This window comes from Eumetopias jubatus, unplaced genomic scaffold (genome assembly GCF_037043125.1).
Source record: "Eumetopias jubatus isolate StellerSeaLion01/CBP00866 unplaced genomic scaffold, mEumJub1_p1.0 scaffold_9, whole genome shotgun sequence".
NCBI classification, from domain to species: domain Eukaryota; kingdom Metazoa; phylum Chordata; class Mammalia; order Carnivora; family Otariidae; genus Eumetopias; species Eumetopias jubatus.
The window spans coordinates 110,784,658-110,809,438 of NW_028274815.1; the positions used below are offsets into that span (position 1 = coordinate 110,784,658).

The 24,781-nt window shown below is 47.6% G+C and overlaps 1 protein-coding gene across 3 annotated transcripts in view; it reads right to left on the reverse strand.

The window, feature by feature from the left end:
* Positions 1-8,617: 8,617 nt before the first annotated feature.
* The window catches only part of ATRN (attractin), a 154,650-nt gene continuing 138,486 nt past the window's right edge, over positions 8,618-24,781 (reverse strand). For 2 of the 3 annotated variants that reach the window (XM_028118593.2, XM_028118597.2), the window contains 5 exons: positions 22,577-22,655; positions 18,340-18,447; positions 13,621-13,735; positions 10,980-11,124; positions 8,618-8,703 (listed from right to left, as the gene is read on the reverse strand). In XM_028118593.2, the coding sequence (XP_027974394.2) occupies positions 11,000-11,124; positions 13,621-13,735; positions 18,340-18,447; positions 22,577-22,655 (427 nt within the window). In that variant the 3' untranslated portion in view covers positions 8,618-8,703; positions 10,980-10,999. Of the gene's footprint in view, positions 8,704-10,979; positions 11,125-13,620; positions 13,736-16,821; positions 16,975-18,339; positions 18,448-22,576; positions 22,656-24,781 lie in introns of those variants that run through there. The other variant, XM_028118594.2, reaches the window with a different exon arrangement.

Sequence of the window (24,781 nt, forward strand, 5' to 3'; positions counted from 1 at the left end):
TCCTTCGTTCTCAAGAGCTTGGAGATGCTGATGAGTGAAGGGTTACAGAGTCTCGGGGCCACTGCTTCTCAAAGCTGGTTGAGGCTTTTCAGGGGCCACGAAACCGATGGAAGGGCATGTTGTTGGCACCTTGCTCAGAGACTTCTCTGGGCCAAGCTGCTGGGGAGGTTGGGTGCTAACACCGCTCCCAGCTGCCCCCCTCTGTAGAAGAAATGCCTGTAAAGTTACCCTCTGCTCCCTGAGGTAGCCTGCAGCCATGGGGCGGAGCGGCGGTTCTGTGCACCATTCATGCTCCAGAGCTCCCTATGGGATGGAGCTGAAGCTAGATCCCGGCTGAGACCACAGCCTAGCACCTTCCCCTGCCGGCTCCTGCCTCCCTCACTCAGAGGTTCCCCTGAGGGCACTCCCTCTCATAAAGCATCCTGAGAATCTCTGTCTTGGGCTCAGTTTCTGGAGAACCTGACCTTAGACACAAGGGTTCAGTGCAGATCCCACCAAAGCCCAGGCCTGGGGCTGTCCTGCCCAGAAAAAGAGCCACTGGCTCTGAGACTCTGATTTCAGCACTCAGAACAAACCCACAGACACCACGTGCAGCAACTATCAACCAGCCTAGCTGCGCCAGCCAGTAATCTTATCGGAGCCAAACACAGACCAGACGTGCTGGGGTAGGCAACTGAGCATTTGGCTTCTGGCACAGCTGCGTCTGGGGGTTTGAGTGCTGGTGGCCCCGTTGGTCTACACATGGCTTCCTCCGTGGCCAGGCAGGCTCTTTCACTGAAGGGTGGGCAAGAGCTGTCCACAGCTGCACAGCTGCGGTCTCTCCTTTTAGGAACCTCAGCAGAGAAAGGCACCTCTCTTTCCCATCATCCATGGACTTAGTCAGGCAGGACCCCAGTAGGCCCAGCGTGGGTCATAAGCCTCTTTCAGTCGGCCCACAAAGATCACATGGAATGGGAAGGACAGTTCTCCAGAGGAAGAGAAGGGGCGCTGCTGGGCAGAGGGAAGCTCTGAGGCCAGCCTCTTCTCACTTCACAAAGAAGGAATGTTGGCGACTCTCTTCACCTGCATGGGAACGAGCACCTGTTTGTGGGCAGGGGAGAGGCTGTTTATGTGGGCTGGGAGCTGCGGCGGCGGGGTGAAAGCTGTTCACCGTGATGGCTCGGTGGCCCAGATGAAGGATTAGGGGTCTTCTGCATGATGGGCCGCAGCTGCCGGTGTGTTAAACTCTAGCACTTCATTTTTTAAGTTATTTATTTATCTGTTTATTTATTTGTTTATTTATTTATTATTTAATCTCTACACCCCACGTGGGGCTCGAACTCACAACCCCAAGATCAAGAGTCGCGCGCTCTACCAACTGAGCCAGCCAGGCGCCCCCATCACTTCATTTTTTTTTTTTTTTACTCCGGTAATTAGAGTAAAATATAGGCATATACCTTTCAAAAGATTGCAAAGATGAAAAAAAGAGCAGCACCTAGTTGAAAACAGTGGCCCTGTGGCTGTGTCCCCTCCGTACTTCTCTCCAACTCAGGCGCGGGCTTGAACCAAATAGAGCCGCTTTAACGTCAGACAGCGTGCCGCGGAAAGGAGGGTTCTTTTTTTTTTTTTTAAAAGATTTTATTTATTTATTTGACAGAGAGAGAGACACGGTGAGAGAGGGAACACAAGCAGGGGGAGTGGGAGAGGGAGAAGCGGGCTTCCCACTGAGCAGGGAGCCCGATGTGGGGCTCAATCCCAGGACCCTGGGACCATGACCTGAGCCGAAGGCAGACGCTTAACGACTGAACCACCCAGGTGCCCCTTATTGGGAGCAGCGGGAAAATGACAGGTCTCAGGGCTCCTGCTTTCTGGTTCTCTGTTCTTCCCCCAGAGGGAAGGGAACGTTCCCTTGCGGGAGGCTTGGGACCATTTGGGGCGTGGCCCCGGGCAGCTCTGAAGACAGAAGCCAAGAGGAGGGGACCGGGCACCGTGGCTTACAGAGGCCACCCTCTGGCCACCCCCGGGCCCGCTGACTTTCTGAGGGTTTTGTTTCTGGAATGGGATGAATGGCAGCCCCAAAGCTATGTCCACATCCTAAGCCCTGGAACCTGTGATTGTTACCTTAGATACCGGCAGAAGAGTGAGCGTTACCTAATGTAGCAAAAGATGTGATTAAGAATCTGGGCAGGAGGAGCTTATCTTGGATTATCCGAGTGGGGCCCTGAATGCAGTCCCGTGCATCCTTAGAGGCAGGGGGAGATCGGAGAGGTGATGTGAGGACAGAGCAGAGATAGGAGCCGGCGGCCACCAGAAGCTAGAAGAGGCTGGGAACGGGTTCTCCCCAGAGCTTCTGGAAGGGGCGCAGGCCCCTCAACACTGAGATTCCGGACTTTTGGCCTCCAGAACTGTGAGAATGAATTTGTTTCAATACGCTAAGGTTGGGGAATTTGTCACAGCAGCCCCAGGAAGCCAAGAGTTGTCGGGAGTTCAGTTTCTGTCACTTCTACCTGAAAAGGTCTGCCTCATACACGGTGTTAAGTCTGGCCAGACACCTCAAGGCTGAGTCCCGCCGCGGCCCCCGTGACCAGGAACGGGTCCCGCCCTGTTCGTCCACGTCTGCATGTCGGCCTCCGTGTCCTTCCAGGTAGTCCTGGCCCTGGCCTCATCCCCGTGACTGGGCCTCTGCTGGCTGCTGTCAGCACTGAGCCTCTAGCCGGCAGGTGGCTGCGGGCGGGGGAGGGGGTCAGGCAGAAAGGCAGGTGCTAGAAGCATCCACGGATTTATAGGTGGAAACTTCATGGCTCATGAATGTCCACTCTGGCTTGGGGCCTGTTGTCTAGGTGCAGGGTTGATATGGAATCTGCCTGTTGCCCCCTCCTGCCCTCTCCGCCCCATAGCTGAGTCAGGCAGGGCCAAACTCCCAGCAGCAGCTCATTTTTAGAGGAAGTGTGGCTGTCGTTCGGTTAGATGTCCAGAGTAGCAGGAGGACAGGGGCCATGTGGGGCTTCAGGAGACATCCCCCAACTGGACAGCAACTTGCCGGCGAGCTCAGCATGCGTGTGACAGGAGACAGAGCTGTGGCCCTGTCTTGCTGGCCTTCAGGCCCTGGAAGGCGTGAGTTGAAGGATGTCTTGGGAAGCTGTTCTGCCAAGAATATGTCACCCCACACTCAAAGGGGCCTCCAGTCCAAGGCAGAAGATACAGAGAGAATAATTAAGCTGAGTACACACCAGAACAAAATACACAACCTCAGAAGCTGAGCCCTCAAGGGATCAGGATTAAGCAAATGAGGAAGGGGCTACTGGGTGTGCAAATGGGCCCCGAGCCAGGCTGTCCCTGGCTCCCCGTGCAGGACGTCAGGATGTTGCATATGGTCAGCAGGTCTTCCGGTCTGTCCCCTTCTTGTGTTGGCGACACAGGACAGAAGGGAATTCTTGTCAGGCATGTTAGCCGGCTAGCAACATGAGGCTGCAGGGTGTGTCCACACCCCACACGTGTGTGTGGGTGGGGTTGGGGGCTCAGACACCAGGAAGGACAGTGACATTGGTGACAGCATTTTCCAAAATGATGACCAGCTCTGGGTAAAGTTTTGAGGGAAACAAAATGTGGTCTTCCCTTGATTAACACCACAGTTGCATTTCTGGGAAATTGGCTGTATCAAACCAGCTCTCAGATCCTTGCGTTTGTAACCGGGTTGGGTTCCGCACTTAGATGATTAGAAACAGGTTTTCTCATCTACACAAATACCCAGCAAGACGTTTCAAAATTGAGGGGGAGGTGGGTCAGTTCTTGGGTGGGTGGGACAATCCCATGTGTCACAGGATGACCACCTTCAGGCTCACCCGCTAAATCAGCAGCACCTCCCCGGGAAATGCAATAACCAGAAGGGCCCCTACCTAGTCCCCAAATGTCCCCCAGGGGATGGTCCTGTGCCAGTTGAGAACTATGCCCCGCAGGCCCTGGCCAGGCCCAACTCCCAGGACTGCTAGGTAGCCCACTTTGTTTTAGCCCCTCTGGCCACTTTGGACCGGCTCAGACCCCCCAGGCCTGCCCTACCTCTAGGCCTCTGCACCTGCTGCTCCCTCCATCTGATTGTTCTTGTACCGAACACCCATGTGCCGGCTCCCACCTTCATTCAGCTCTCTGCTCAGCTGTCACCTGTCAGAACGGCCTCCCCTGCCCCACTAAAGAGCAATCCCTCCCCCTCCGCCCCCACCCCGCACTTTCTGCCCCCTACTGCCTCTGTTCTTTCACAGAACCTACCATCTGACGTTGTATCCATTACCTGTCTCCCCAGCTGCCTACGTACGCTCCACGAGGACAGGGATTTTTGTCTGTTTCGTTCCCTGAAATCCCTGGTCCTTACACAATGTCTGGCCAGCAGACAGTGGCCAGACGGGGAAGGACACCCTCACGCAGGAAGGAGGATGGCAGACATGCGGTGGTTCTGAAATCCTCCGGGGCCCCGCGGTGTGTGCCCTCAGACATAGTTTGCACAACCATCTCCTGCCTGCGCGTGGTTCTAATGAATCACAGCGTTGGCTGGCTGTTTACATTTTTTAAAGGTCAGACTAATGGTTTCTTTGGCAACGTCGTTCCCTCAAAAACCTACACTTTTTTTTTAAAGATTTATTTATTTTAGAGAGAGCGAGTGGGGGGGGAAGGGCAGAAGGGAGAGAGAGAAACAGACTCCCGGCTGAGCACGGAGCCTGACTCGGGGCTCGATCTCACCACCCTGAGATCATGACCTGAGCCGAAATCAAGAGTCGGACACTTAACCGACTGTGCCACCCAGGAGCCCCCCAAAACCTGCATTTTTATTTATTTCCCAGGCAGATCCAGCGTCAGCAATGACATTCCTGGTTCTTTCCTGGAGCAGTTTTCAAGTTGGCTTTCTATCTTTGCTTCCTTGTTGCCTCTCCCTCAAGATGCTGGCCTTGAGGTTCTGAGGCCCAGGCGGGAAGACCACACCCTCCTCCTGCTTCTCACCTGGGGAGGCCGAGAATTACTGGGTCTCTGTGGATCGTGAGCGCCTCTTAGTGTTTGGAGGCCAGAAGCAAGAGGAGTTGGCTTTTCCAGCACTGCAAGACCCTGGATTTCAGGATCCTCCTTTCCCTTCCGCTTGTAAACTGGCTAATTCTTTCTGGAAGTCAACTCCTCCTTGTGGTGCCTCGCCAAAAGCAGCCAATAATAACACATGCCACGTTCTGGGTTTTCTTTCTTTCTTTTTTGACCTTCTTCCCTCTGAGCTAAAAACTCAGCAGACACGTAGACGGTTGAACTTGAACTGCCTCAACAGATGTTTTGCGGCTGCCTGGCGGGGACCCCAGCTGTTCTGCTGCCGCCATGTTTGCTCCCTGCCTGCCAACTGGCCACGACCTAAGCCAAAGCCCTGCATTTTAGGTTTTGGTGATGGTTGCCCCGAACTTCAGGGTACCAATCTATCAGTGAGAGTAAGAAAAGCCACTTGTGGTAATAAACCCCCAATCTCAGTGGATCAGTTAGAGTAGAAGTTTCCTTTCAGTGATGCAAAGACCAGCATACAGCTCTTGCTGAGCAGGTGACTTGCCTCTAATTGGTGACTCGGTGACCCACGTGCCTTCCAACCTCTTTGGCACCTGACCTCCAGGGAGTCCAATGCGGGAGCACCGTATGGGCCTAGTTTGGAACTTGTGTCCATCACTTCTTCGGCCACAGCTCAGTTTATGCACCTACCCCGGGGGGGGGGGGGGGCGTCCAATGGCAAAATCTAACGGGTTTGGTGAGCACACGGTGTTGTTTCTGCCACAAACCACGCACTCCCAGGTTTTCATCCTGTCTTAAGCAGTTGGTGGCTCCCACAGCCCTACCCCCTGAACAGTTTTGTGGTCTTCTCCACCCTGACAGTGGCCACCAGGCAACCATTTACCTCCCCAGCCCAGTCCCAAGCGCTGGTGGGCCGGCAGGACCTGGTGCCCCGGCCTCCCTCCCCTCCAGCATCCACGGCATTTCCTTGTGTTTCCTCTTCAGTTCTCAACCCCCCTTACACTGACCTTCCTGCTGGGGCTCCTGCACTCCACACCAGGGTGCCGAAGTGCACCGTTCTGACCCTGCTCCACGCACAGGTGCCGCACCCACAGACACAGCTTTCTGGGTGGGAAAAAGATCAAAACCTCCGAACCAAGGACAATGCTGTGGCCGTGGAGTACTCAACCTGTCAGCACACCCGAGACTGAGCAGTCTGGAAAACCTAAACATTCAGGAACCCATGAGAGAACAAGAAGGTGAAAGACCAAGGGCAGCTGGGGTGCCTGGGCTGTGCCCAGCCCCTGCCCGCCCCTACCCTGGGGAACCTCCCATGCCAGGGCAGAGCTGCCCTGCACACCGATCTCCTCCCCACCCCCACCCCCAGCACGGTCGTTTCAAAGGCAACACCAGCTACAGTGGGGACGCTAGGAGTCTGCTAACAAGCTGCGCAGGGCTCTCTGTACCCCATCACCCCAAGAGGTAGCCGAGGTGCCCACCCTGCTGGTTTTATACCTTGACCTTCACTCAATGCCAAGTGCTTCCTCTTAGTCTGAAAACTGGTAACCATTTTAAGCATTCCCCCCCCCCCCCTTTTCGTAAGGTTCTAATGACCAAACAACACAAAATCAAAATTCAACACTCGGAGCAAAAACCACATTTTTACCAGATCTACTTTTATTTCAGAAGGAAGTTTGTATTATAGTATTTACTTTTGTTTATATACAAGTTCTTCACATTTGTGTTTAAAATGCACAGACCTCCCTTAATTCTCTTGTTCCTGCTTAAATTAGCTGTTATTTTACAATACAAAAAATACCAAAAAATTGCAGTCCTAAATGTATGTATAACACCCACAGTCCCCAGCAATGAAATAGTTTACAATACTTACTCCATATTTACATGAGTGCAAGAGATGCTAAATTATACATATTAACAAACTAAGCTTGAATCCAAACCAAAAATAAAACAAAAACAAAAACCGTAAATACCTATAAAACAAAAACATTTCCAGAGCCAGAATTAGTTCAACGAAACAGGCTTCACTAGTGTTTAGAATGTTTTGTGCACAAATTTCAGTTACTGAAAGTCAATTCCATTATTGCCTTTGAAAGAGAAGGCATCAGTTCCCCTCTCCACTCCAGATCATCTCCCTGCAGGTAAGGGTGTTCAGGAGTTGGAACGATTCCGGGCAAACGTTTCTTGGCGGGCCTGCCATCACGGTGATTTTTATGGTTGGAGCCGAGCTTGGTAAACTGGGCACACGTTTCAGACTGAGAACTGGTGCTCGGCCCCAGGACAGACCCTCTGCCTTCCTGGGTCTGTCGTCAGGGCAGCCAATTCTCACAGAAACTGCCATGAGGAAAGGTCTCCTGGGATGAGGGGCGCGAGCTGGGCTTTGCTGTAATTCCAAAGAGCTTCTTTCCGTCTTGGTCACTGCCCTAGCATTAGCTCAGGTTGTTAGTAAGTGCTAGGGAGTATTCACTGAGGGTGTGGATGGATGAAAGAGACTGAAGGATCAAAGGTGTTCTCAAAAATGACACCAGCACCGGAGGAAGTGAGTCCCCACCCCCTCCCCCAGATACACTCCGTTGAACTGACGGAGTGAGTTGCACTGAAAAGGTCCCACGTCTTCTTTCTACCGAGAGGGCTCTGGTCTTCTCACGCGTCCACGTCCGCCCCAGGCTTCCCGGTTGGTGCGTCTCCCATCGGGTGCTTCAGGCCTCACCCACAGATGTTCTGCTGTTTTCCTGCCCAGGGCAGCTCGGGGGCTGCGGGGGGACTGTGGCTTGCCTTCTCTCCACACCTCCTCCCATCTCTTCGAGCTGATCTCACAGGGAGCGCCGTAAGACGAGGAGTGGGGCATGGACAGGAGGCCAGGCTGTGCGCGGATCCGCAGGAGGGAACGGGAGCTATCTGTCAGTGAACTGGCCACCCTACTCCCACCCCCGGTTTTCAGTACAGGAAACTACAGTCCCGGGAAATGGTCATTAAAATTGTAGACCAAATGGAACAAAAGGCAGCCTGGAAAACCCCTTTCTGGAAAATCTCATAGAGTCTTTGAACTGAGAGACTAAGAGAAACGCTTCTCAGGACAAGACTGGTCATCCGTGGCCAGGCACAGTAGCAAGAGGCTAACAGCAAGATTCATGACCCCCTTGCAGAGCCGGCAAGTGACAGCGACATGCCCACTGCCTTCGAGGCTCCTCACACAATGCTGTTTAAATGGGCTCAATGCCTGAGTTCTCCTCTGTGTCCCGGCAGACGATTTCTGTTTTAGAATCAACCAATTTGGACCAGATGCATCTGGACACATTGGCATGATGGGGATGCCCCCCCCCCTTTTTTGGTTTTGTTATCAATGTATCAGGGCCCAATGAGAGGACTTCTTCAGACTTGGATATCCGGTATGTGGCACAAAAACATATTAGGTAAAACTCAGACACCGTGACATTTAAGAAAAATACATCAACATAGTTTTGTTTTATGTACACTCTGAATGTCTGAACATTCTGGACACTACTGTATAATTATATACAAGTGCAACATCAATGTTTTCATGACTAGTTTAACTTATATACAGGCTCTCCTGTGACACGCAGGCATTTCTCCGAAGTTCCAGATGATTCCCTCTTGGTAACTGGCTGCTAAGCTGAGTGCCTTTTTCTCTTGCCCCTCCCTTCCTCTGGCCTGGGCCCCGAGGAAGCTGTTTGCTATGGGCTGTAAAGGAGAAGCAGGTGGAGTCAGCTGTTTCTCCACTGTTGGAGCAGAAGTAAACATCACTTGCTCCTTTTCCCTTCCTTTTTAAAAATAAACTATCTTTTAGAAAACCAAAACACCAAACCAGGTGGCTATGGGACACGGTGCATGTTATTTCAAGGCCTGGGAAGCCATGGGGAAGAGACTTCTTTGGCCAAAGAAACACTGGTCCTTTGAACAAACAAGGATTTTCCTTGTGGGGGGTCCTTCTCCAGCGGCCTCCCTCTCTCTGCCAAGAGGCCTCATGGCAATATAGGGGGAAAGCGCCAGTCTGAGGCAGGCTCTCTGTGGGTGCCGTGATGTGGAGCAGGGATGTGGGAAGCTTGAGAGAGAAGGGGGTCTTTTCTAGAATTGTCTGCTCTTTGCCAATGATGTGAAAAAGCAGCTTTTTGAGAGGCGAGTCTCAAAGTAGAGGTGTTTTGTGCATCAGACAGTGTTTTAGGGTTCAACTTCCATGAAAACATCTTTCCAGGCAACTCTTCATGGGTGAGGGCTGGGAAAGAGACAGCGCTCCTACTCTAGGCACTGCATGTAAAGGTGAAAAGCTGCAGTCTTTGCTCTTTCGAGTATTAATTTCTCCAAATTCACGAACGAGTGTGGTTGTCTAGAGGGCCATCCCTACGGGGTAATGCTAGAGAACCCCAAGTTTTGAAGCAGAAGAAAGACCTGGGGAGGCTGCCGCATAATGCCGGAATACAGAGCACCATACACAGGGACACCATGACCCCCAGGCAGCAGCCTGCGAAGAAGAACAGGACTGCCCCGCCCCACTTCAACTTGGTCACTTTCCACTCGGCATGGTTATTCCTCCTTATGTGCTCCATGTGCTTTTCATCCTTCTCAGTGGTCACTGCCCTGCCCACAGCTACAACCTGGGGCTGAGAAGGAGGATGGGAGGGCCGAGCTGAGCCTCTCCTGGAGGAGAGCAGGCAAACAGTTCTAGGTCCTTCTCCAGGCTTTGGGCGTGCAATTCCACCTGCAGCCTGAGGATGACCCACCAGCTCAAGGCAGGCTGTAGGGCACACTGTTGCTCTTTGATGCAGGGATCCTAAGGGCTGGCATGCTCTTTTCTGCCCAAGGGAGACATGTAACATGGACGAGTCCCTGCCTCTGTGGTGTCCTGGCAGGAGTGGCCAGAAGGGCTGGAGCCAATGTCAGGCCTAGAGTGGGGGGCGGTGGGCAGGGGGCACACAAGAACCACACCTTATTTAGTGCTCCTGTCTTTTGACAACAACATAAACAGGAGCTTTCACAGTTTGGTCATTTCTGCTTTCCTCTCAGTCCCTGATGCTAGGTTAAACGTTCCCTGGGGTGAGAAAATTCTTTCCTGGCTGCAAATTAGATTTTAGAAAAAGAGCAGATTGCCAAAGGTAGCTATTTAAATTTTATAAGAATGTAGGAATGCAATTATGGAAAAACTTAGGCTTACTAACTTTCCAATTGCTAGATCTATTTCAAGTCTAGGCACTTAGTGTGTGTGTATGTGTGTGAGAGAGAGAGACAGAGAGACATGAGAGGGGGGAGAGACAGAGAGAGGGAGAGGATTTCAAATAGATTAAGAATAAATTAAGCTGCTATAGAAAACTACCTATTACATCAGTTTACATTCTAAGTAACACTGCTGACCTTGACATTTAAAATAGCCCCCTTCTACCTTAGTTTGATATGATTCAAAAGAGATGGACCATTGTTTATTCTCAACTAGAAAAAAGCTACTCCCTGCAAGAGAGAGGTTTGCCTACATCATGCAAGAATAAGTAGCACATCTTTTAAAAAAGATAGCAGGCTTCAGATGAGAACAAATTCATTCATCTGACTAGTTTTTAAAAGACCATGTTCAAGAACGACTGGTGGTGGATGTCTACTTGTAAACACTACATCTTCTTTTTTTTGCAAGTTGAGACAGCCCCAAGAACAGTTTTCCACAAGTGAACCTGAGTGTTGCTCCCAGCTCTCTCACTGGCTCTGCCCCGGCCTCCTCCAGCAACAACTGGGTCACCCCTGGATCTGCCATTAAATCAATTATTTCCTATGCAAAAGTAAAAGGTTAGATGCTGGAGCACACATGGGAGAAACCGGCAAAGAAAGCTCGTGAACATGCAGAGGAGTCGGATGTTTCGAGGGTTTCCAGTCTTCAGCCCGCTCCACACAGCATCTCCCCGCCTGCCCCCTCCCTGCAGCGGGCGTCCGCGCGCCGGCCACCCCCCAACCCACCCCCCCACCCCCGGCTCGCTCACGGAGAGTCCCCGGCCTGGCCTCAGATGCAGGTCCCAGGCTGCGCGGGGGGCTGCTGCTTCCGGTTTCTCACGGCTCCTGACTTCTCTTTGTACACTATTGGCATCTGCTGAGAAATGTCCACCAGGGCGCTGGCCACCGCGAGACCTGGGGAGAGCCCACGGGGAACACGTGGTCAGGGGCAGCTTGCTTTGTCTTTAAACATAATTTCAGAAAACTTTTTTTTTTTCCTTTAACATTCCCGGGGTGCAATGAGCAAATAAATAAGTGAAGTATAGAGGGGTAAAGCCTTCCTTCTGCATTGTGCCTCCCTCCACCCGAGCACTGCTTTCAGTAATCTGTATATATCCTTTCAGGGTTCACTGAGGCAAATGCACATACATATTCTTCTCCCCTCCCCACTTTTCACACAACAGATGTAGCTTTTGCTGTTCAGCAGATCAGCGAAGCAAAGAGCTCGGCCTGGCAGTTGGAGCATTTAAGAAAGATTGCAGTCATGCTCTAAGTGCTACATCTTTCTGCGGGCCTCCAGAAGGGTGCCAAGAAAAAGCAGCGCTCTTGATCAATAAATTCAGGTTCATTCCACATCACTCAGCCAGCACTGGTTATTTTCATATCTATCCTAATAGGTTAGGACAGACTCTGGGGCCAGGCTTTGGAATACATAAGGATCTAAACCGCCCCATGCCTCTGTTTCTTCATTTGTAAAATGGGGACGATAACAGGACAGGGCATGTGTGAGGAGTCACTGAGTGAACCCACGTGAACATCTTAGAATGGTACCTGGCTCGTCACCCCACCACCCCCACCACCCTTGCTTTAGGGACTAGTGGGTTCTATTCTCCTTTTTGTACTAGGAACTGATTAACCTGATGTTCAGTGGGGAAGGCACAGTTCTGAGGGAGCTGGATTCTCAACGCGTGTGATTGAGCCTGTGGAGGCTCAGCGCCCAGCTGAGGTTCTCAGGAGCCATGTTAGTGCCACCTGTTACTCCACTGAGCCTATAAAAATGGAGGAATGGGGGGGTGGTGGAGGGGAGCTTTTATGTGCCTGGCGTGCAGTGGGGAATCCACACCAGTGACACTGTTTAGCAAAGGCAGAGTCCTGAGGAAGGACCATCTAAAATGGGGGGGTAGAGAAGAGACCATCTAAAATGGGGGAATGGTCTCACTTGGGGTGGGTCTCAAGCAGGGAGCCAGCCTTCATCAGGAACTGAAGGGGATGGGGCCTATCAGGGAAAGGACAGGGCAGGAAAGGACACAGTACTGCAAGCCTGTCACTTCCCTACTCTAGCCAGGGTCTTGCTCTCAGAGAGCACAGGCCAAGTTCACTGAGGAAGTAACAGGAGACAATGCTCCAGAGTTCAGGTCAATGGGTCATTCTGTCCTTGACATGGATAAGGCTGAGTTAGGAGGTGAACTCACATCCCTAGGTCAGAGCAAGTCAAGCTGTTCCCCTATGAAATGAAGACAATAAAGGCTGGTCTGGCCAAGCCTAAAGGCCTCCCTCGTGAGGACCCAGAAACTTTCGAGAGCTCAGCTGGAGACGGCTCTGGATCTGAGGGCTGCACTCAGGAGGCTTTGGAGCTCTGGGGCTGGGCAAGAATTCTGAGACATACTTTATCACAGACACAAGGCTTTCTTTGGCTAAGGCAACCCTGACCCCCAGAATCACTTCAACTGAAAGCTGTCTAAAATATATTGTGCGGGGCGCCTGGGTGGCTCAGTTGTTAAGCGTCTGCCTTCGGCTCAGGTCATGATCCCAGGGTCCTGGGATCGAGACCCGCATCGGGCTCCCTGCTTCTCAGGAAGCCTGCTTCTCCCTCTCCCCCTCCCCCCCCCCTTGCTTGTGTTCCTGTTCTCGCTATCTCTCTGTCAAATAAATAAATAAAATCTTAAAAAAACAAACAAAACCCATATTGTGCATCTTGTCTGAGGCATCCCTCCAAAGTACTCCACGATTAATCAGGATATTTCCAAAACTGTATCCCGTTATCGCCTTAGTGTTTAATAAGAGGATGTTTATCGAAGTTGATCTGGGTACTTGATGGAATTGCATAAAAGAAACTGGTAAAATGTTATGTAGCAAAGTGTCAAAATGTTTATGATAGTTATATGAAAAAAGAAGAATAAAAATTAGATCTATACTACAATCATTTCAACAAAGCTGCTGGCCAGGGCTGGAAAAGACATGTTATGAACACTGGTGGGTGCTGGATGGTAGGGTTGTGAGTACCCTTCCAAGACTTCCTTTAAGCTGTTATAATTGCTGTTTGTGCCTTATATTTAACAGAGTAAAAAAGCAAAAGACATGCAGTAGTGCTAGAAATACCAGTCTGAGAGCGGCCAGCTTGGAGGAGCTAGCTGGGGGCCATGAGAGTAGGTGAGATGACCACGGAAGAGCATAGGGAAGGGAAGGTGTGGCCGGACGGGTCCATAACTCCGGGAGGCCGAGGGAGAGGGGCAATCCCAGCTCGTCCCTGTGAAGGAACCACGACCTCTGGACAGTTTAGGGAACACCAGGGACAATGCGATCATCTCCCTGAATCCTTACAATGACACGAGGTAGGCACGTGCCTCCTGTTCACTATCGCTTCTTTACCCAAGTTCCCGTCTGGTTTGTCACTGGCCCTCATCCACTCACCTGACTGCCCAGGAGGAGGGATTCCACCGAGCCCTCGAGGGAGCCTCACAAACACAGAGAGGACAGCAGCTCTGTTGCCAAAACACGGCTCCAGGGCAATGGGTTTGGGAACAGTCTGGTGGGAGATAACAAAGCATTACCTAAACCAGTGTTTCTCAACTGTTAATGATGCAGCCTTCACACGTGGTATTTTTTCATTTGTTTAAAATTTAAATTCAATTAATTAACACATAATGTATTATTGGTTTCCGGGGTAGAGGTCAGTGATTCATCAGTCTTATAAAACACCCAGTGCTCATTACATCAAGTGCCCTCCTTAATGTCCATCACCCAGTTACCCCATCCCCCTAGTAATTTTTAAAGATGCCCTCTATTAGTTTCTATTGCTCTGTAAACTTAGTTGCCTACAACAGCACCTATTTATTATCTATCTCAGTTAGGCAGGTTGGAAGTCCAGGAGAGCTCTGTAGGGTTCCTGCTTACCCATACAGGTCTGCTCATCTCTTCCATCAGTTCTGGAAAATTCCCAGCTCTTATCTCTCAAAGGTCTCCATGATCTCAGCTCTTATCTTCACAGGTGGAAGTCAAGTTAGCATCTGGGCCGGCTCTTTTGTACAGGCTCTAGGGAAGAATCTGTTCAAAACTCATTCAGGCGACCTCACATGGCCAGCAGAATCCAGTTCCTTGCAACTGTAGGTCTGAGGTCCCCACTTCCTTGCTGCAGGGGGGCTATCCTCCAGCTTCAAATCAGTGGTGGTGTGCCAAGTCCTTTGCATGTTTCCTCTTCTGCCACCAGCCAGAGAAAAGTACCAGTGTCTTAAGGTCTCAGCTGCCTTGGGATTTGTATGACTTCTGCCCAATCCCTTCAGAGTAGCACCTAGAGTAGTGTTTGACTGAAAAACCATGAGCTGGGAATCTTGGCGGCCATCTTTAGAATTCTGCCTGCCATACCCCCAAATATGTCATTCATTTCTTCAATTTGGTTGAAGAAATTGACTTCTGGAACCACTGTGGCTGCAGCACAGGGAAGGACGGGGTGGGTGAGACGACAATGTGGTGATAAGGGGTGTAGGTGTGTGTGGTGATGGAAGACAGAACCAAAGACATGTGCTGATGGGACTGGCTGTCCAATGAGAATGAGAGCTAGGATGATGTACTGAGTTGGGGGCGATATGCCAAGAAGAGGTATGGGGGATAATATCCAGAGCTCAGCTTTGGCTATGTTAACTCTGACATGGCTACTAAGACATCCAACTGGGGATACAGAGTAAGCAAGCAATTGGATATAGGAGTCGGAGGCTCATGGGAGAGGTCCGAGCAGAGAGATGGTGTTAAAATAAACCCACAATGGAAAAGATCACTTCTGTCGTCTGAATGTTTGTGTCCTTCTAAAATCCGTAATGTTAAATCTTAATGCCTAATATGATATTTGGAGGTAGGACCTTTGAGAGATGATTAGTGCCCTCATAAAAGAGACCCCCGAGAGCTCCCTAGCCCCTTCCACCATGTAAGGTCAGAGTGAGAAGGCACCATCTACGAACCAGGAAGGGTGCTTTCACCAGACACTGAATCTGCCAGCACCTCGATCTTGGACTTCCTAGCCTCGAGAATTTGTAAGAAATTTCTGTTGTTTCTAGGACACGCAGTCTCCGGTGCTTTGTTATAGCAGCTCGAACAGACTAAGTCACCGAAGGACTGGGTGCAAAAAGGCGTGAGAGGAGGCCCAAAGACTGAGGTGGCCCTGCACCGTTAGTGGTGTGGGGCCATGGAGAGGGCTGAACAGAGAACACTGAGCAAGAGCCCCCAGAAGGTGAGAGGGTGTGTGTCCTGGAAAGAGCATCAATAAAGCATTCGACGGAGTAACCACCTGGGTCATATGCCATTGATATATGACATATAGTGCTGCTGGCTTAGTACTTTAGATTTGTCTGTTTTGTTAATCCCACAAATTGTTATTTTATCATGTTCGCTTAGATTTATGTACATGCTTACCATTTCACTTTCTCACTATTCCTTCTCATTCCTCAGTCCTGGGTAGTAAGGCCTTTCTCCGAGCACATCCGGTAGACATTTCTTTTGTACAGGTCTGCGGTGGCCAACTCAGCTTTCCTTCTCATCGGAAGCAATCATGCTTCTGTCCTTGTTCTCGGAAGGCAGTTACTGGGCATGCTATTCTAGGTTGGCAGTTCTCCTCCTGACGTCATTTAGAGACATTCTTCCACGCTCTTTTGGCTTTTGATGTTACTAATGAGAAGTCAGTTGTTGCTCTGTCATATCCTTTAGGTGACCTTTTCTTTTTTTCCCCCCAGTTATTTTTTTAATGTAGTAAATAGACATGACATTTACCATCCTAACCCCCCTTTTTTTTAAGACTTCATTTATTTGAGAGAGGGAGAGACAGAGATAGCGAGAGAGCACAAGTGGGGAGTGGGAGAGGGAGAAGCAGGATCTCCGCTGAGCAGGGAGCCCGATGTGGGGCTGGATCCCAGGACCCCGGGATCATGACCTGAGCCAAAGGCAGACGCTTAACCCAACTGAGCCCCCCCAGGAGCCCCCCTTCCTAACTCTTTTTCAGTGTACACTTCAGAGGTATTAAGTAGATTCATATTGTTATGCAACCATCATCACCATCCATCTCCAGAACTCTTTTCATCTTGCAGAACTGAAACCCTACACCCATAGTGACTCCCTATTCCCCTCTCTCCCAACCCCTAACAACCACAATTATACTTTGTCGCTGTGGACTTGAGTATTCTAGATAACTCAGAAAAGTGGGATCTCACAGTATTTGTTTTTTTGTGACTGGCTTATTTCACTTAGTATAATGTCCTCAAGGTTCACCCATGTTGTAGCAGGTGTCAGAATTTCCTTCCTTTTTAAGACTGAATAATATTCCTTTGTAAGTATAGACCACATTTTGCATACCCATTCATCTACTGACAGACATTAGGGTGCTCCCATCTTTTAGCCACTGTGAATAATGCTGCTATGAACATGGGTTACAAATATATCTTTGAGACCTTCCATTCTTGCAGGTATATATCCAGAAAAGGAACTGATAGATTACATGGCAATTCTATTTTTATTTTTTTTGAGGGAGACCAGTACTGTTTTCCACAGCAGCTACATCATTTCACATTCCCACTAACAGTGCTCAAGGGTTCTAATTTCTTCACACTGTGGCAATCCTATAGTATAGATATAAAATACACGTTAGGTCTTCTCACTGTATCCTCCATATTCTTATTATTTGTCATAGTTTCCATTTTCTTGTCTCTCTGTTCTGCATTCTGTGCAATTTCTTCAGATTCATCTTCCAGTTCAAAAGTTCTGTCTTTACTTGTATCTGATGTGCTGTATAAAATGTACACTGAGTTATTTAAAAAACTTCAACCCCTATATGTTCCATTTATTTTTTTTAGGTTTATTTATTTATTTAAGTAATCTTTATATCCCACATGGGGCTGGAACCCGAGATCAAGAGTCACGTGCTCTACCAACTGAGCCAGCCAGCTGCCCCTGTATGTTCCATTTCTAACAGTTCCATTTGATTCTTTTTTAGATCTGGTCATTCTTTTTTTTTTTTTTTAATATTTTTTAAAGATTTATTTATTTTGAGAGAGTGAGAATGACAGAGAGAGTACATGAGAGGGGGGAGGGTTAGAGGGAGAAGCAGACTCCTTGCTGAGTCAGGAGCCCGATGCGGGACTTGATCCCGGGACTCCAGGATCATGACCTGAGCCGAAGGCAGTCGCTTAACCGACTGAGCCACCCAGGCGCCCCAGATCTGGTCATTCTTGATTCATGGTGTTCTCATCTTTAGGGTTCCATCTTCCACGTCTTTAAACATTTCATACAGAGCTATATTATACGCTTTAGATGCTGCCCTAACGTGTGAAGGCCTGTCTAAACCACCGTCCACAGTGTCTGCTAACTCCTATTCCTAGTGGCTTGTCTCTATTGTCCTTGGTGATCTCTGATTGCTTGATCTTGATCTCTGGGGATCCTACATGGCTGAAATGGGGATGCTTTCCCACAGAGAGGCTCTGCACCTACGTCGGCTGGGAGTCATGGCGTGTTACCAATCTGGAACCACTTCAGACCACACATCGTTCTGGTTTTGGTTCACGATTTGTTCTTTTTTGGGGGAGGGATAGGAGAATATTCCCTGGGAATTTCACCTACTTCCTATGAGCTCAGTAATTCTTTAATAAGTATTTTAAAATTCAGGTTCTATAACTGTTTCCCCAGAGCATCTGAAATAGTTCTTCATTTTGCCAAAAGAGAAACTTTTCTTTCTTCATCATTTTTTTGGGAGGAGTCAGAAATATTGACATTCCATGGAATACATAGTGAATTATAATTTTTGCCCCTTTAAGAAAATTCCCTAAACTACTTATAAAAAGCAGTGTTTCCATTTAGCTCTTTTCTAATATAAATTTTTAAAGTATTACGCCACAGAATACAGAAATTGAGACAAACCATTCATATTTTTAAGTTCCTTGAACACGAGAATGCTTAACAACATGAAAGACTGAAAAATGAAAGCAAAAGAATATCTGATAACATCAGCATGTTGCCTTATTGTTAAAAAGAGAGAGAGAGAGAGGAACACATAATTACGAGGCAACAGAATAAGGCTCTTGTTCTCTGTGGTCTCCCCAGACTTAGAAGCCTGAGTTCTGACAAGTTTTCGGGACTTTTGAATCACATTCTCACCTTTATACTTCCCCCAATAAGATCAGGAGGCTCTTCATCTGTTTCCAAGGCAACGTTTACGGAGGCAAAGGGACGACTGGCCATCTGCTGCATCTCTCGAAGAAGTTGCTATGGAGTAATATTGTGGCAAGCGTTAGTGCACCAAGTGCTGAGGGGATTTTATTAGGGAACATGACATATTAAAAAGTATCTCATCCTGCCCGCTTCAAACAAATCAAGTCCCAAACGATATTTTTGAGACAGCTGGAGAAAAGTGGACACAGACCAGGTACCATCAGGACTTACTAAATTTTGTTGGCTGTGATAACAGCACTATCATCATATTAAAGAAAAAGTCTTTGCCTGTTACAGATACATGCTAAAGTACTGATGGACAGAATGCTATGCTGCCTGTTTGTTAAGTACATAAAATAAATGATGTAGCCCTGTCTCCTCATATTTTTGTCACTAAAGCCAGGCTTTCTTCTTTCCTACTGAAACTTGAACCAAGTATTGAGACCACAGATAGGAATGGAAAGAGCTCTTTGTTCACAGGGGTGGTATAAGCTGAAAACAAACAAATGTGAAGTGTGATAAAGTCAGAGGGACAGGCAGGGGCTCTGGACTTAGGGAGGCTTGGGTGTGAATCTTTGATCCAATGCTTTCCAGCTGTATCACCTTAAAAAAGGTGTTTAAACTGTCTGGGTTTCAGTTCCCTCTTCTCTGAAATGGGTTTTTAGTCCTAAGAGTGTTAGCAGGTTCAAAGGAGACACTGAAACCAGCTCAGCGCCTAGCACATGGTGGATCAGTATCTATCAATCATATATCATTAAGGATATTGGAGACCTGGGCATGTCACTGAAGTCTGGAGGTCATGCCATGGAAGACAACAAAGCCTGACTTCAAACCACCCCCTTGGAACTATGGTAGGAGACACACTCTTAGTCTGGATAGATCAGGGCTCAGTTTTAGAAGGATATTTTTATGTTAAACATTTTCTTAAAATACTAACATTCTACATCTTGTCAAGCTGTTGGTCCGCTTACTCAACAAATATATGCAACAACCCTACTCTGGGTTCTGTGCTATTCCAGAGCTGGAGTCACAGTAGAACAGGGTACCTATGCTCCCCCAATTCAGAAGTTCCTTTATGAAGAGTGCAGGAGATAATGTGTGTAAAAACAAGTAAGACGGGGCCTGGCATCTAGCAAGCACTTAAGTTGAGTCAGCTGCTATTATTTGTGTTGTTATAAATCCCATTAAGTCATTTCTTCCACAATTCTGAGAGGGATAAGACATGACTGAAATTGTAGAGATGCCAAAATATATTTTGAACAGTCAGGTTCACAGTTACAGAGAAATTTTAAATCACAAGGGTAAAAGCTTAATTTGTTGATAACAACTGTGTCATAAGCATACTTTTTTAGGCATGGGGGAATTCTTAAAGAAGTTTAATCTGGGATTTTTAAAGAAGTTTAAATGACTTAAAAAATAATATGCTGAAGAAACTGTTATTCTTACTGAACCTAAATAAAGCCTATCCTAACCCTGTGAGGTAGGAATCTTCTAATTCTTCCCTCCTCTTTGATAAAGCACGCTCCCCGGTGTGGCAAAAGAAAGAAAACCTTTTCTCCATCAGAGAGTCACCATTCCTAGAGAATGAAGAAATATCTTTCAAAAATTTTATTGAGATTCATAAGCATACTTTTTAAAAACCTTTTTTTCTACAAGGTGTTCATCCTCTACGTATTTTCTTTCAAGTATGTTTTCTAGTTGGCTGTTTGCCTTCACTGATGTATTTTTGATATACTTAAGTATTACTTTTTAGGCAGGCAAATCGCTACTATACAGTGCGTCCATCGTCTTGTCTGAAAAATCGTAATTTTGTCCCCTTTCCAATAGTAATAAAACTTCTTATTTCTCTTTCTCTGAGTGCACAGCCTAGAATATCCAGAACAGAATTAAGTGACGATGAGGACTACAAGGCTAGGCACGTGGCCTGTGAAGACGGAAGTCCCAAGTTGAAAGCCCAGTTTGGCCTCTTAGCAACTGTGCAATGGTCAATTATTCCGCCTCCCTGAGCTTCAGGTTCCTCATCTGTGAAACAGGGTCAGTAACTATTTCATGGGCTTGTTATGAAGGGTAAATTAGTTAATCTATATAAAACCTCTTAGAACAGTGCCTAGAATTTAGAATTGCTCAAATGTCAGCTCATTATGACAAACTTGTCTAGATTTTGTTGGTACAACTTCTAGTATTTTTATATCATGAGTGATGTTGGTAATCTGGATATTCTTTATAGTGTTAAAAGGAGGTATTATTTTTGAGTTTACTAAGAGTTTTGTTTTTAAACCAGGAACCAGCGTTGAATTTCAAAAAATGGCTAAGTGATTACTTGGCCACTACTAAAAATTTAGGTTCTATTTTTACCCACTGAAAGAACCTATTCTGATAGGTTTTCTGGTAGGAAATGATCCTGTTATTACACTGGTAAATTAGACTGCTCCACATACACTTGCTGTGTGACTAGCCTTTGTTTTGGTTTCAAAGTTTCTATGCATATAATGAATTAGGACTCTTTAAGTTTTCCATCTTCTCCCTTACTCTGGGACAGTTTATATATTTTGGAAATAATTAATTCTCCTAAGCACTCAAGGAGAAATAGACTATTATTATTTCCATAAGTTCATCTCAAATGGAAACCCCCCGGGGTAATGCCCTTCGTGGAGAGAGTAGTATTTTGACAAGTTTTCAATTCCTTCCCTGGTTACTGGTTTATTGAGGCTTCCCACTTCTTCCTTACTCTATTTGGATAACTTGTATTTTTTTTTTTTTACAACGCTGTACAATTCATTGGGATTTTAAAATGTCTTAATAATGGAGCTATTAAAAAATCCCTCTGAATATGTTACCCACTGAATTTTAGGAAGGATAATAAAAAGGACGCAACATTACCTCTACGCTAACATCACCTTTACATGGGTCAGAAAAGGGGTCATGGCCCCCAGGAGGAAGCTCTCATTATAGACATTAATGTTCAGGGAACAATGCTGCGTGCTTTTGAGTTTTGATTTGGGATATTTCCGTTCTCTTCTAAATCTTGTCTACAGATCAATCTTTTTAAAAAGATTTTATTTATTTATTTGACAGAGAGAGAGAGAGACAGCGAGAGAGGGAACACAACACTTCCCTGGGAGAAGGAGAAGCAGGCCTCCCTCCAAGCAGGGAGCCTGATGCGGGGCTGGATGCCAGGACCCTGGGATCATGACCTGACCCGAAGGCAGACGCTTAACGACTGAGCCACTCAGGCGCCCCCTATAGATCAATTATTATATAGAAAAGGGCATGAATAGATACACAAGACCGAGGAGCGAACGTCAGCCTAGACCTCAGTGCCCTTCCATTATCAACAATGCAACAATAGATGGGGCTACTAGAAGGCAGAGTAATAGCACCGGTGCAAGTTGCGATAAAAATTTTATGTTGTCACTTTTAACCAAGTTTATTTATCTGACTTGTCAACCGTAAATATTTGCTTGACTTACTTTTTTTTTTTAAATTAACATATAATGTATTATTTGTTTCAGGGGTACAGGTCTGTGATTCATCAGTCTTACACAATTCACAGTGCTCACCACAACACATACCCTCCCCAATGTCCATCACCCAGCCACCCCATCACCCCATCCCTCCCACCACCCTCCACTCCAACAACCCTCAGTTTGTTTCCTGAGATTAAGAGTCTCTTATGCTTTGTCTTCCTCTCTGGTTTCATCTTGTTTCATTTTGATATGACTTTTGGAATGGAGCTCTGGAAATAAGTCAAGACTCATTAAAAAGTAAAACTCAAGCAAAAACTTAACTAGACACTGATTTATCTTTCTTTGAGTGATGAGACATTTCTGAGATGCTTAGCTGGTTGATTTTACTCTCGTTCTCATGAAAAGCTCTGCTACTGAGCCCTCAGATCTCCCGCCTGAGTTAAGGACAGAGTGCTGGGAGAATGAGTAGAATGGGCAGCTATGGGTCAATGCTAAAGATTCCTTTTAGAAAGTTACAAGCATGTGGTGCAGAACTCATTATACTTTATATAGACTAATCAAAATCTACTGACCATATTCTGCAGAACGGGCAGCATTAGTACCCCCTGTGGTATGTCTATCAATGATCGCTAAGTAGCTAAAACTGACCTGCTTTGAGAAATAAAAAGGAAGAAGCTCTTCCAGGCATTCAGGAACCTTTATCCACTGAGGCTTACCTCTCTACGTCTGGAGGCCCAACAACTTTGTTTGATCTTCCAAACCACAGCAGCCACCAGGAGCAAAGAGAGGAAACAACTGTGAGAAAGGAAAGTACTGAGTTATTATCCCAGCCCCCAGAATCAGCACTGTCACCCACGCCCCAGGCCAAGCACCTTTCTCATGACTCATCGCAACCATATCCCGGTTCACAGGAAGGGAGCGTGAGAAGACTCTGATAAGCTGAGCTTCCTGACTGTACTGTCCCCAAAGGCACTGGGAGACAGCTCCGACCTGCCATCGGGCCGTTCATCGGAATGGCCCCTCGTGGCTTATCCCAAAGAAAAATAAATCTAGGATAATAATAACGAATGACAAGCATGCTATTTAATTGACTTAGCAAACTTTTACTGATAAAGTCTAAAAAAAATGAGAAAAGTTAGTTATTAAAGTAACAACCAGCTTTTCATACGGAAGAGGTAGACCCGAGAGGAAATAAACGTATATATGATAATATATATTCCATTATATATATATGTATACATATATATATATATTAAAGACTTTATTTATTTACTTGACAGAGAGAGACAGTGAGAGAGGGAACACAAGCAAGGGGAGTTGGAGAGGGAGAATTAGGTTTCCCATGAGCAGGGAGCCTGATGCGGGGTTCGATCCCAGGACCCTGGGATCATGACCTGAGCCGAAGGCAGACAGTTAACGACGGAGCCACCCAGGCACCCCTATATTCAATTATATTTTTATAAAATAAATTCATATAATTTTTATAAAATCAAATGATCAACCTCAAACCAAACAACTTTCTTAAAAGTATTAGCAGAGAATAACTCCCACTGGTCTTGTAACTGCAAATGCTTTCAACGTTCTCTCATCTGTAAACCAGGTGTGAATGGTTGGAAAAGCTACCCTGACAGCAGAGAGAATGACTGACGTCTGTTGCCTGCAGACACAGGGCATTTGCAGCGCCCGTCGGCTTCCAGAAAGGCAGCCCAAGTGCACCGAAGTGCTGGCGGGAGGCAGGCCCTCAGGCTGGCTGGAGAGGGCACTCTGAGGTGTGCGGATGACTGAACTTCCGCCCTCTCAAGGCTCCCACAGCCCACCGCTGCCCCGACATGAACGGGGGAAAGACATCTCCACTGAATTCCCTGACTAAAGAGAAAGGGCTTGCCAGGGTCATCACTCAGGGGAGAGCCTTCAGTTCCTGTCTTGTTGGGCCTCTCAGCTGTCCTGACTCTCCTGTGTCCTTCTGCCTCCCTGACGGCCTCCATTTTCCTTTTAATCAATACTTTGAGACAGGTCCTGTTCTAGGCCCATAAAATACACTGAGGAACTGGACAAAAGACCACTGTTTTCATGGAGCTGACATTCCATCAGGTGGAGATAAAAAGTAAACAAAATAAACAAGCAAATTACAGAGCAAGTTAGAAGGTAGTAAATGCTACAGAAATAAAAAGATGGTAAGGAAAAGGGGGTTCAGGAGTGCCACTAGAACTCTAAAGCAGAATGGTCAGAGTGGGTGAGCATTACTTCCGGAGAAGGTGACATCTGAGCAAGGCTTGGAGGAGGCGTGGGAGATGGTTCGGCGATGTCTACAGAAACACGCCCGGGGAATGGGCTCAGCTGGGCACAGCCAGAGGCAAGGAGGGACCTCAGGAGGCCAGCATGGCTGGAGTGGGGGGAGTGGGGTCACAGGAAAAGGCAGAGAGGTAAGCAGCAGACCATGGAAGGCCTGCAGGTACGATAAGGGTATTGGATTTTACTGAAAGAGATGAGGAGCTAACTTAGGTATTTGAGCAGAGAAGTATCATGATTTCACTTATGCTGAGGAGACCTTTTAGGGTAGCAATGGCAGGAACAGGAGGACCACTAGTCTAGGAGAGATGATGTGGTTCAAGTCAGGGTGGTGGTAGCAGGGGTGTGAAAAGCACTTTGGAATCTGGACATAATTTTAAGGTTGAGACCACAGAATTTCCTGATGTGCTGGAGGTAGGGTATGGAACAGAGAAGTCAGGGATTTTTGCCCTGAGGAACTTGCCATCAATCTTGAGAGGGAAAGCTCTGGATGGAGTGGGTACAAGACAGCACACAGTATGAGACACGCTGAATTCTGAGCTATCTACCTAACCACCAAAGGGAGACGTCGTAGGCAGATATATGAGCCTGGAGGCCGGGTGCCAGGTCTGGCTTGGAGGTGGCATTTGGGA